The sequence below is a fragment of the Chrysemys picta genome, chromosome 3 (assembly GCF_011386835.1).
Source record: "Chrysemys picta bellii isolate R12L10 chromosome 3, ASM1138683v2, whole genome shotgun sequence".
Classification (NCBI taxonomy): Eukaryota; Metazoa; Chordata; order Testudines; family Emydidae; genus Chrysemys; species Chrysemys picta.
The window spans coordinates 10276878-10290157 of NC_088793.1; the positions used below are offsets into that span (position 1 = coordinate 10276878).

The 13280-nt window shown below is 45.2% G+C and overlaps 1 protein-coding gene across 4 annotated transcripts in view; it reads left to right on the forward strand.

Annotated features, from left to right (window-relative positions):
• MSRA (methionine sulfoxide reductase A) overlaps positions 1 to 13280 on the forward strand; it is a 425721-nt gene that overhangs the window by 151148 nt on the left and 261293 nt on the right. For all 4 annotated transcript variants that reach the window (XM_005290656.5, XM_005290654.5, XM_065587467.1 and 1 more), the window contains one exon: positions 9075 to 9143. In XM_005290656.5, the coding sequence (XP_005290713.2) occupies positions 9075 to 9143 (69 nt within the window). The remainder of the gene's footprint in view (positions 1 to 9074; positions 9144 to 13280) is intronic.

Sequence of the window (13280 nt, forward strand, 5' to 3'; positions counted from 1 at the left end):
AGCCTGGGGAGAACCAGCCTGGAGGGATGACTCTAGGGAAGAAGCCTTGAGAATCAGCGGCTTGGGTAGGAGCTGGCCCCTGGGGAGAAAGTCCAGAGAGTCAGCACTCTAAGACTGAGTGGGGCAGAAGGAGAGCCAGGGAGGGGCATAAAACCAATTTGTTTATGTTCTGTAGATTAAAGACTTCTACTTGGCAGGGTCTCTGTGAGGGAAGGCAGGCCTATTGCAGTAATAGTGTTGGGATTAAGAGGGAAACCGCTGTGGAGAAACTGTAGCACCAGGACACAGAGAGGGTGTGCTGCCGCAATGTGACATAGTCAGAGGCTGTGTAGTGCTCTCATCGGGAGATAATTATTTGCCTTTGGAACCCTCTTTGTGAATCAGAGTGAAGCTTTCATGCAAACCATTTTGTAAAAGTCCTGCACTTTAAAAGCATTTTTTGTTTTTAAGTATTAATTTTCTTTAACAAACCCTGTCAACCCAGTAAATTACAAGAACACGCCGGGTACCAGAATTAATGGCAATGCTAGGACTATCTCGTTGTAAACATTCTGTTCCTCACCCATTCTTTCTCTTCTGGTTTTCACACTCAGTTTTAACACTTATAAATTCTTTGGGGGCAGGGATCATGTCTTTGTCTTCTGTGGAGTGCAGAGATCACTTTTGGCCATGAAGAATAATAGTGCCTGTAGCTCAGGCTCTCTTAAAAGCATGTCCATGTTGTACATTTTATATAATCCGTATGTCAGATTATGCCATGTATTCAATACATACATAACCTTCTTATGGCATGCAACCAGATATCAAAGCAGGGAATGCAAGGTCTATTAAGGAAATATCTTCAGGATAATGGTAGAGGAGGGTGGTCGGTATCTAAGAACATTCCTACTGTTTCTTAGAAGCCCTATTATAGACTTGGGCCTATAATAATTAACTGTCAGGCTAACTCAGATGACTTCTTCTTTTTGTTATACTTTTGTAGGCAAAATCAGCCAAGCCCACAAGGCTTACAAAGTAAAGTCCACTGAACCGTATCCCAATTAAAGAAAATAAATCAAGAAAGCAAAGTCCAGTCAAATATCAGTCCTGTTGTCACCAGATCATAAGCCATGAACATCACAATAGGTTTTTGTATCTCTCCTTATCTTTTGTTTCACAAATCTGTTCCCTCATCTAGTGAAAAGGTGTTTATCTTGCTTATATAGGCAAAACACAATCTCACAGGAGACAGCAGTGCACATTCAATCCCAGGCTCTGCACAGACAATTTAACCTTTACAGATAACTTCCTCTTTCCAAGGAGTCTTGTGTGTGTGAAATATTTTCTCCCTTCTCGCGCGTGCACTCTCTCTCTCTCTCTCAAAAAAAAAAAAAAAAAAAAAAAAAGTCAACTGGCTAAGCAACCTTTAAATCTTTCTTTCTCCTACTACACATAACTAGAAACACACTTGCTTTGGCATTGGCAACTTTTTCTGACCATACATTTTATTGCTATCTCCCATCAGGTGTAGTATGATATGATAGAATCATAGAAGATTAGGGTTGGAAGAGACCTAAGGAGGTCATCTAGTCCAATCCCCTGCTCAAAGCCCTGGGTCAGAGCAAGTGGGGGCCCCTCCCCACCCCTTCCTCCTGCATCTTCTTACTCCCCCGTGCTCTCCTCCCTGGCAGGAGCTCTGGGCGGGAGAAGTGGGTTGGGGTGCAGGGTTGTCCATTTTTCTGGGCCCCCCCAATTGACTGGGGCCCTTGGGCACAGTCCCTGTTTGCCCAGTGGCTAATCTGCCACTGGATATGAATGTCATAATTACTAAAGGATTTGTATTGTTTAATGTCTAGCAGTTGCCATTTAAAAAGTCAGTATTTACCAAGTTACCATAAGACGGTAGCTAAAATATTACAGAATTTCCTTATACTTATGGGACGGAATATCTGTGGTATCTGAGATAATGTGGGTGATAGATCTTGGTAAAGGTTGACATTTTATTGGCAACCACAGTTAAAATGCTTAAAAACCCTGACAGAGTAAAAAAAAAAAAAAAAAAAAGGGAAGATAATATTGCAGGGTTGACCTGATGGCCTTATACTCCAGGTGGACTTTCCGGTGGGTTCTGATTGCTCACCCTTCAGGAAAGTGGGAGTAAGGATCCTTGCAGTGGCAACATCTGCAGATCCTGGGGGAAATAAGTGCCCCACATCACCCAACAGGAAACCCTATGGCCAACAAGTGTAGTGCAGCTGTTGAGCTTCAAAGAGGTTTTTTTGTAGGCCTTTTTGGCTAGGAAGCTGATGACCTCCAACAGGGACTTGGAGGGATAGAGGGTGTGTGAGTGTGGAGGATAAAATGGATTGGCCCTTAAAGCTTTGTAAAGAATGAAGTGGATTAGGATTGACACATGTTAAAACAGGAAAGAAAAAACAAAATAAATCAAACAGAAGGAAGATCATGGAGTTAAACTCCATGCATCAGACTACAGCTCCACTTAAGATCCATTATTGACAACCTCATGCACATCCTCATGACTTTATCTGTCTCCAAATGATTCTCCGTATGCAAGTCCAAATGTAAGAGAGTTCCCAGGTCATTGGGTTCCAACTGTCTCACTGATCCTGCACTACTGCTTCCAGATATCCACTTTTCTTACTCTGGTCCTGGATTCAGGAAAGCATCCCTATTCAGGAGAGCAATTATGCCAGTACTAAGTCCCATTGCAGTACAGTAATTAAGAACATGTCTAAAGTTAACATAAGAACATAAGAATGGCCGTACTGGGTCAGACCAAAGGGTCCATTTCCAGCCCAGTATCCTGTCTACCGACAGTGGCCAATGCCAGGTGCCCCAGAGGGAGTGAACCTAACAGGTAATGATCAAGTGATCTCTCTCCTGCCATCCATCTCCACCCTCTGACAAACAGAGGCTAGGGACACCATTCCTTACCCATTGTGGCTAATAGCCATTAATGGACTTAACCTCCATGAATTTATCTAGTTCTCTTTTAAACCCTGTTATAGTCCTAGCCTTTACAACCTCCTCAGGCAAGGAGTTCCACAGGTTGACTGTGCACTGTGTGAAGAACTTCCTTTTATTTGTTTTAAACCTGCTGCCCATTAATTTCATTTGGTGGCCCCTAGTTCTTATATTGTGGGAACAAGTAAATAACTTTTCCTTATTCACTTTCTCCACACCACTCATGATTTTATATACCTCTATCATATCCTCCCTTAGTCTCCTCTTTTCCAAGCTGAGAAGTCCTAGCCTCTTTAATCTCTCCTCATATGGGACCCATTCCAAACCTCTAATCATTTTAGTTGCCCTTCTCTGAACCTTTTCTAATGCCAGCATGTCTTTTTGAGATGAGGAGACCACATCTGTACGCAGTATTCAAGATGTGGGCGTACCATGGATTTATATAAGGGCAATAAGATATTATCCGTCTTATTCTCTATCCTTTTTTGAATGATTCCTAACATCCTGTTTGCTTTTTTGACTGCTGCTGCAGACTGCATGAGCATCTTCAGAGAACTATCCACGATGACTCCAAGATCTCTTTCCTGATTAGTTGTAGCTAAATTAGCCCCTTTCATATTGTATGTATAGTTGGGGTTATTTTTTCCAATGTGCATTACTTTACATTTATCCACATTACATTTCATTTGCCATTTTGTTGCCCCATCACTTAGCATAAGTGCTCTGCTAAATAGGGATGGATTTAAGCATAAACTTAAAAGTGGTTTCCTGAATTGGAGACTGACTCCCTAAATTCTCTGACTCGCCTCACAGACGTGGCCCTAGATTTTTAGAAATGGGTGACTAGAGTTAAGCTTCCAAGTCCACATGTAGGCACATAAATAAGTGGCCTGGTTTTCAGAAGTGCTGAACAACTGCAGCTCTCATTGAAGTGACTAGAAGCTGCTGGGTGATCAGAACTTTGGAAATCAGGTCATTTACTCAGGTGTCTAAGTCAGGGCCGGCTCTGGCTTTTTGGCCACCCCAAGCAAAACAAACAAACAAACAAACAAAACCCGGGGCAGCCAGAACAGCAAAGCAAAAAAACCAACAACCCTGTGGCACGGCCAGAGCGCGGGTGCAGGGGGATCGGCTAGCGGGTGGGAGGGGAAGGGAGCGGGGGGAGAGAGAGAAGGGAGGTGGCCAGGGCTACAGTGGGGCGCTGCCATACGGCCCCTCCCGCCACGCCGCCTGCCGGGAGGGCTCCGCTCCGGTCAGCGGGGAGGGAAGGACGAGGACTGCCCTGCCGGGCTTGCTGCAGGGTGCTCCCGTCCTCTGCGCCGCCGCCCCCCACAGGGCGGCCGGAGCAGAAAAAAACAAAACAAACCCTGCCGTGCCGCCCTAGGATTGGGCGGAATGCCGCCTTGTTCAATCTGCCGCCCCAAGCACCAACTTGCTCGGCTGGTGCCTGGAGCCGGCCCTGGTCAAGTGTAGGCACCCATTTTTTAAAATGTTGTTCATGGTTTCTAAGCCTAAGAGAGAGCTTAAGGAAGCAGAGCTCTAAAGTGTCTGAAGCCTCCTGTAATATTTGCAGCTGTTCTTCTCCTACAGTCTGTAAATAAACTGAACTGAAGAACATATATTCACAGAGTGTTGGTTTCAGGAAAATGTGACAAATGGATACGTGGAAACTTGAACAATGTATTTGTTACCACCATTTAATTCAACCCATCATGCAGTCTGTGTTCAGTGTGCTTCCATGAGTAGAGTACAAGTAACAGAAAAGATAAAGAAGCATGTAGCTTGTTTGCTACATAAAGAGATGATTGAATAGTTTAGGAAGGAATTATCTGATTAGAAAGTAATGACAAGTCAGACTATTTTCATTTCTTTGGCACTGAGTTTTGATGTGTGCTTGGAGCTGAAATTTTACCCAAAGGCACTGGTGTCCTTTTTCTGTTTTTGCTGCTTAGTTTTCTCCTCTGACTTGGGGCTCCTTCTCTTTGCTGACATTTTCAGACATGTTAGTCATTAGACACTAAATGATAACATTACACTCATTACACTGACAAACTAGCATTTTCCCTAAAGGTTGTAGTCTTTCATTGGAAATTAAGATTGAAGACCTTCTTTTTTACAAGTCTCAGAAGAAAACCACTGGTCTTCAATTATGTACTGTATATTGATGGTGCACAGCAGTAAGAAGTGTTATATGAAATAGCAGTAGGGGATGATCAGGCCTGATAGCCTGTGTATCTCGCAGTGGGTTACCAATCATGCCACGAGGAACTTTTTTGTGGATGCCTCACTTTCTCACAAAGCAGTTCACAGGTTACTTTTGTTGCTACATCAGTTTTAAGGCTGCTGCTAATTCTCTCTTCTCTTAAACTTTGTCAGCCATCACAGAAGCAATGAATCTGTTGCATCTTTCCTGTTGCATCATTTTCCTTTTCTTCTCTCCCCCCCCCCGAAATATACAAAATCAGACCCTCATATTAAATTTGGAACTTAAATAAACTCAAATAAAAGAATATACCAGCTGCAGGTCAGAAAGCTTTATTAAATCAAGCAGCCTCCCTCGCTCCTGTGTTACTAGCATAGGGTGAAATTCACCCATTTGCTCAGGACCAGCACAAAACCTATGCACACATCCCTCTTTGCCTCTGTTTTATGTAAGCAGCGTCAACACTTTGTGAATCTTAATAGCTGTTTTTTTTTTAAAAAAAGCTCCAGCTACTGGATTCATTTGGGTCAGTGAGAATCTCAGTTTTCATTTAAAGTAGTAGTAAGTTTCTAGCCTACATGGTGGCTGAGATAAGCTTGAAACCATGGCCTGAGTGTACCCTAACGGCTCAAACACTAGAAGGCACATAAAAAGAACTCAAAATGCTTTCATGGTTTTAAACCAGAGTCATGATTATTTGGGGTTGGCACTACTGAGGCACCAAACAGTGGGTGCTTAGCACTTTCTGAAAATCAGATATGTCTACGGCATCTCCAGTGGGGCCCTCAAAGAGAGGTCCCCAACAGCATTAGTTACTTTTGAAAATCTTAGCCTCGAGATCCATTACATTAAATTTTGCATTCTTAAGTGATGCATAATGCCCTCTGCACTGTGAATTTTGCTCTTGGTGTAACTCTCATGTGGCCAGAAGTCGCACCGAAAGAATTCTTGGCTGCAAGTGAATGGATGTACCACAGTAAACAGTTTTTAATCTTTAATGTTTTAAGAAAAAAAATACAGACTTTAATCTTGAATCAATAGAGAACATATTCTGTTAAATTAATAGGTCCAGTAAATGCTCTTAATTTTGTGGCAATGCCTTTATCAGGAATCTAACTTAATGGATTTTTTTTTTTAATTTAATGGAGCACTAATTTTTCTCTGAGCTTGTATATAATAGCAGCACAGTAAATTAGCTTAAAAATAATTGAAGTGAATTGAGTTCACCCAGGCGTCTTTGAAAGAAAGTATTTTTTTAAAAAACGTTATAATCAACATCTTGCAACTTATTGATTATTACAATGTATGTCTTATTTATACAGTACTATAGGTGTGCAGGGAGCTTTACAGACAAAGCATGCCAGCTTCCTGCTCCAAAAAGCGTACAGTCTAGGGTCCTGATCCTGCAACTGGATATATGTGACATTTCCACAGAGGCACTGAGTGCTGTTCTGGCACACCTGGGGATTTAACCTGTACTGGTGCACAGTTATTATGGAGAGACACACAGGTGCTCCATTGTTAAGGTTGAAGCTATTTCCCCATGATAAATCCAATTTTTCTCACACCCCTCCCTAGAGTGACGAGACAGCAAGTGTGAAAAATTGGGACAGGGGGTGGGGGATAATAGGCGCCTATATAAGATGAAGTCCCAAATATCGGGACTGTCCCTACCAAATCTGGACATCTGGTCACCCGACACCTCCCCCTTTGCAATAATAGTTCTTGTCTTATTTATTGTAAGCCACTAGCTAGATTACCCTAACTTGGAGCTAACCCCTCCACACCCTTCCAATATGTAACCATCTCTCTGCCCCCTAGTCCAGGGCTTTCAATCTTCCTACAATTCACTTTATAATTTTCCTCGCTTCAGTTGCAGATCATCCTGACCTTCCCCCCTCAGTATCTGTCTGTAAATGTTTGACCCAGGCTGGGATTACTTCTGCAATACACCTGACTGCTAATGGAAAACAGTCATTTTAGAGCATTCCTAAAACAATACAATACTCCAGTTCAACCTGGTTTGCTCACAGAAAGGTTTGACACTATATCTAAAGCATAATAATCAATATGACGCGGTCCTGTGGGACCTCACTCTGGAAAGTGATTACAGAGCAGAGACCTACAGCAGCCACATTATCTTGGGTTCGTGCTCTTTGATCCCTTTCTGTTGCTATCAGAACTAACTCTCTCAGAAGTATATAGTCAGACAACTGTAAGTGCTGATATCAATGAAGGGCCCGAGGAATATTCTGGGATCAGATCTTGCATGTTGCATTTTGCTTAAAGCTCAGATATTTCATTCAGCTTTAGCGTGGAGTCTGTTTCATCCCACAGTAACTATATGGGTCCAAATTAGTAGATTTTCCCTTATGCTGGAGGCAGTGTATTGGGGGTAGGCACTAGATATAATACAGAATGTGTTTTGGAACTGTATCTATTTTCAGCCCAGCACAGCCACCTTGGCACACACAGGTAGTGGAGAGAGGACTCTGCTCTTGTCTTGCATAAAAATTCCCCTCTGTGAATTAGCATTGCCAGAATGTTAGCTCCTGCCCCCTCCGCATGCACATTACACTCTCCAGTGTCACAAACCTCATGTTACGCCTGACACCTGTGCAGATTCAGTGGGGCAGAGGAAGGACTCCCTGTGTCCTCTCTCTCTCTGTTCTAATACACTTGTGGAGCCCTAAAACTGTAGCCGATGGCATATGTCTCTCCGCTTCCACAGAATATCAGATCCACAAAATCGCTATTGTGCTGTCAAGAGAGCGATTGGAAATTGAACATAAAACAGGCAGTCACATAGTGGGGAAAATACAAAAAGACAACTTAATTTAATTAAGACTCAAGTGGAGCAACTTTTCAGCTTCAGTAAAAGAAGTGATGCAGTTTTGTTGAATTCAGTCTAGTGCATCAATTCTTCTAGGAACCGAGTGGAAGAAGGGTTGGAATTTGATTATAGTGGAGACTAAATACACTTTGTGTGAAAAGTGTTTCAGTTTCAGAGACATGCTTGAAGGTGGAAGATAATTGGGTGGCAGGCATTTGAGAACTGAAAACAGTTGCACGTCAGTGCTTGGGTGGAACTACTATCAATTTTGAATTGTACAGTCAATGGAGCCAGTGAAAACCAGACTTGCTGTTTTCCCCCTTCTGCCCCCCGGCCTTCTCCCTCCCAGGTTAAGCTTTAGTAAACTGAAGTAGTAGTCACATCTGATCCATTGTATAGCCTCTAATGATAGCAATAATGTAATAATCTTAAAACAGTATAAGGTATGGGTAATCTGTAACACAGAAACAGAATGAACTATACACCATTGCCTATTGTTGAAGTGATTTTTATTGAATTAATGTGACATTAGAATATGATGCATGAATTTTTAATTTAGCTTACTGATTGGCAGTGTGGAAAAAAGTCAAAATTCACGTGCGGTCATGTCAAAAGGCTTTTAATCCAGCAGTAACAATACAGGATTCCTCTGTACAGGTCAGAATTCCACTTTTAAGAATGCTTCACTTGTGACTGTGATGATGATTATTCATGTTTATATAATGCTCACTCTGTGTCACTTTAGAAATAGATAAGTTGTCCTAAATATACAACCAAAGTGGAACTCCAGTTTGTCCATGGGGGTTTAGAACCTCTGGAAAAACAGGCCCTTCTTACCTAAATTCAGCCATCGCTAGAGTTCTACAAGTGTTCTTATGGGATAACAGCCAGTATGGAGAGGTGAATTGATACCGTTTGGACATACAGATGAGTAAGCAAAACTTAACATATACCTGTGCCATAGCTATTCACCCGTCAAATTTCAGGCTTTCCTAGAGCCATTTTGAAAAGAGTATTTGTGTTTCCATAGCAATTGATATTTCACTACACTTTTCTTTTCTTCTTGTCTTCTAGCTAAACACCATGTCAACGGAAACAGAACAGTGGAACCTTTCCCAGAGGGAACACAGATGGTTTTATTTGGTAAGATATCATGTCTAAAAGAAAAACACTAAATTGTATGGAGGGAATGCATGCCAAACTTCTTGATTTCAGCAACACTCCGTAGGGTTTCACAATCTGGACTGTTATAGCCATTTTCTAATCATCATAACCAACAAAAAACGGTTGGATTTTTGGTGAAGTGTATGACCAAAAAAGTGGGTATTGCAAGTATTTTGCCTTAGTTTGACAGACAGTATATTTAATCCTTTATTTGAAGTGTCTTGTATAAATACAGAGTAGCAGTTATTTGCGTATGATAGGCCCTGTGACATAGTTCAGTGCTTTATACAAAATTCTGGAGGTGATTTATGACCCTACACCTCCAGTGCACTCAAATACTTGTGGTGAAAGTTTTATCTACTTTATTTGCGTAGCTTTCTCAGTGGACTCCTTTCTTCCTTCATTTCTGCCTAAGGGACAGATTCTGATACCTTTACTCACACAGTAATAGTGCCTTATTTTGTGAGTAAACCCATTGACTTCTCATTGGTTGACAGGTGACCCTTCCAATTTTATGACCTCCCATTTGGTCTGCTCACAGCACCAAGGGTCTTCACAAAATACCTCCCGGTAGTCATAGCACATCTCAGATGCAAGAACATATTCGTTTATCCTTACCTTGACAATTGACTCCTAAGGGCCAGCTCTCAACAGGGTCTCTCCTCTGCCGTTCAGTACACGTGTGACCTCGTGCAATCCCTCTAGTTGCTGATCAACGGGTAGAAGTCCTCTTTCATAACCCATGCAAAGGATCACCTTTATGGGTATGGTCCTACACTCCACTCAAGCCAGGGCTTTTCTCTCAGAAAGGAGATTCCTAAAGATAAGTATCAGGGATCCAATTTGCAGATGATGCAGTTCTTCTTTGAGTGCTTGCTCATGTCCATTCAACTTAGGTGTGTGTGCTCATCACATGCACCGGTGCTGGAATATTTTTCCCTCAGCAGTATCCGTAGGGACCGGTTCCGGCACCCCCAGGAATGGCGTGCACATGCCGCGGTATATAGGGTGCCACAGGCTCCCCCACCCCCTAGTTCCTTCTTGCCACCAGTGACGGTGCTGGAACTGTTGTTGCTTCAGCTAGTGCTGTTGCTTTCTCATTTGTACGAACTCGTTAATTCTTGTATTATAGTGCATATAGTTTTCTGTTAGTGTTAGTAAATCCCTTAGCTATAGTTAGAGACTTTGTAGGTCCCGAAACGGGACTTTGCCTCGGGATGGGGCATGCTCCGGTCCCCAGACTTTAAGCCCTGTGATCACTGCAAGAGGCCCATGCCCATTAGTGAGCCACACAGCAGCTGTCTGTATTGCTTGGGCGAAGGGCACATTAATGAAAAGTGCAAAATTTGCAAGTCCTTCAAGCCAAGGACTAAGAAGGAACGCAATATTCACTTAAGAACGCTCCTTATGGAGTCGGCCCTCACCCCGGCACTGGAGCAACACTCCGACTCAGCGCCGAGCACTGTGACCTCCGTACGCAGTGCCCCACCGGGACCGTCCACTGGCTGGCACCAGTCCCCATCCGTGGCTCCAACCAAGAAGCCCCAAAAGACGGTGCAAGGCTGGCCTCCAACCTCCTGCAAGGGAAAGGATAAGACGGGGTGCAAGCAAGGTCCGGTGCCAGGCAACTCTTCACCCCCATTGGGATTTCAGGCCCAAGCTCTGGTTGAGTGGGGTAGCCCAGCCTGCTGCCCGCCAGCCACCCTGGATAGTGACAGATGCCTTTGCCAGCTCCGGGTATCGTCTATGCCGGAGGCCATGCAGGCGGCGCAGGAATCACAGAATATCAGGGTTGGAAGGGACCTCAGGAGGTCATCTAGTCCAACCACCTGCTCAAAGCAGGACCAATCCCCAACTAAATCATCCCAGCCAGAGCTTTGTCAAGCCTCCCCTTAAAAACCTCTAAGGAAGGAGATTCCACCACCTCCCTAGGTAACCCATTTCAGTGCTTCACCACTCTTCTAGTGAAAAAGTTTTTCCTAATATTCCATTATTCCTTGTTCTGTCATCTGGTACCACTGAGAACAGTCTAGATCCATTCTCTTTGGAACCCCCTTTCAGGTAGTTGAAAGCAGCTATCAAATCCCCCCTCATTCTTCTCTTCTGCAGACTAAATAATCCCAGTTCCCTCAGCCTCTCCTGATGACTCATGTGCTCCAGCCCCCTAATCATTTTTGTTGCCCTCCACTGGACTCTTTCCAATTTTTCCACATCCTTCTTGTAGTGTGGGGTCCAAAACTGGACACAGCACTCCAGATGAGTCCTCACCAATGCCGAACAGAGGGGAATGATCACGTCCCTCGATCTGCTGGCAGTGCTCCTACTTATACAGCCCAAAATGCCATTAGCCTTCTTGGCAACAAGGGCACACTGTTGACTCTCATCCAGCTTCTTGTCCACTGTAACCCCTAGGTCCTTTTCTGCAGAACTGCTGCCTAGCCACTCGGTCCCTAGTCTGTAGGAGTGCATGGGATTCTTCCGTCCTAAGTGCAGGACTCTGCACTTGTCCTTGTTGAACCTCATCAGATTTCTTTTGGCCCAATCCTCTAATTTGTCTAGGTCCATCTGTATCCTATCCCTATCATCTGTATCTATCCCTATCCTCCAGTGTATCTACCACTCCTCCCAGTTTAGTGTCATCTGCAAACTTGCTGAGGTGCAGTCCACGCCGTCCTCCAGATCATTAATGAAGATATTGAACAAAACTGGCCCCAGGACCGATCCTTGGGGCACTCCGCTTGGTACTAGTTGCCAACTAGACATGGAGCCATTGATCACTACCCATTGAGCCCAATGATCTAACCAGCTTTCTATCCACCTTATAGTCCATTCATCCAGCCCATACTTCTTTAACTTGCTGGCAAGAATGCTGTGGGAGACCGTATCAAAAGCCTTGCCAAAGAATAACATGTCCACTGCTTTCCCCTCATCCTCTGATCATGTACCTCCTGGTGCCGCCCACACCTGCTCCTGCGGTTCCCCGGTCATGGGGTAAACCCTCATTCAGACCGCCACAGTCCACCCCCAAGCGGCACCGTTCCCTGTTGCAGGGGACATCCTGCCAGCGCTTACCCTCCATAGCTGCCACGCCTCTGATGGTGAAAGGCAGATGCAGCGCAGCCCCATTTGGTCCCTGGACCTTGGGCATGGGCAGAGAGGCTCGAGGCGCAGCTCGCCTGCGACCAGGTGCAGACCTCTGGAGGCAAGTGCCCCCCGGCAGGAGTACCAATCCTGGCACCTGGTATCTCCGAGACCACATTATTGCTCCAGAGACCCGTTGTGGGATCAATGCTACCATTCCTCTGATCATCACCGATCCCCTAGGAGGGCATCACCGCGTGTGGGCACTTCTTGTTACTGGGTCTGTTCCGACTCCTGGTCCCACTCCTCATCTTGGTACCGTTCGTCAAGCGTGAGACGTAGATCGCCAGCTCCAGGCCATCGCAGATCCGTTGAGCGCCACCAGTCCCCAAAACCCCGTTCCAGATTGGACTCCAGGTGGAGTTACCGGCATTGGTTGGGGCATAGCCACCGTTCTGCTCTGTCCTGGTTGCCTGGGAGTGACTGCTCAGGATCCAGCCCTAGTTTGGAGCAAGATTCCCTGATGACGGGACAGGCTCCGGTACCGACGGGACAGGCTCCGGTACCAACGGTACCGGCTACATTGTCGGCACCGAAACTGGCCCCATGGCCTCAGGCACAGTGGCCAGCGCCAAGGTACCCATGGAACCCATGGGGGTTCACCCTGGCCACCCGCTTGGTGTCCGGAGCCTCGGAAAGTCCAGCTGCCTCTCTCTCCTGCTTTGGTGCGCAAAGCCGTGGGCGCAAGGACCCCGCAGGTCCAAGAGGGAGTAGGGGAGAAAGCCCTGGGTCGCCAATGGTTGTGGAGGACCCTACAGCACCGGCATCCTCCTCCTCGTCACCAGACGAGGCTATAATGGGGCCTCCTCCCCCGGTTCCTCCGGATGACGCTAAAGCACACCAGGAACTTCTGAAGAGGGCCACTGCCAACGTAGGTCTTCAGGCAGAGGAATTAGAGGAGAACTCAGACTCTCTCTTCTATGTCCTCTGCTCCACAGCACCGGCTAGGGTGGCTCTGCCCCCTTCATGAAGAGG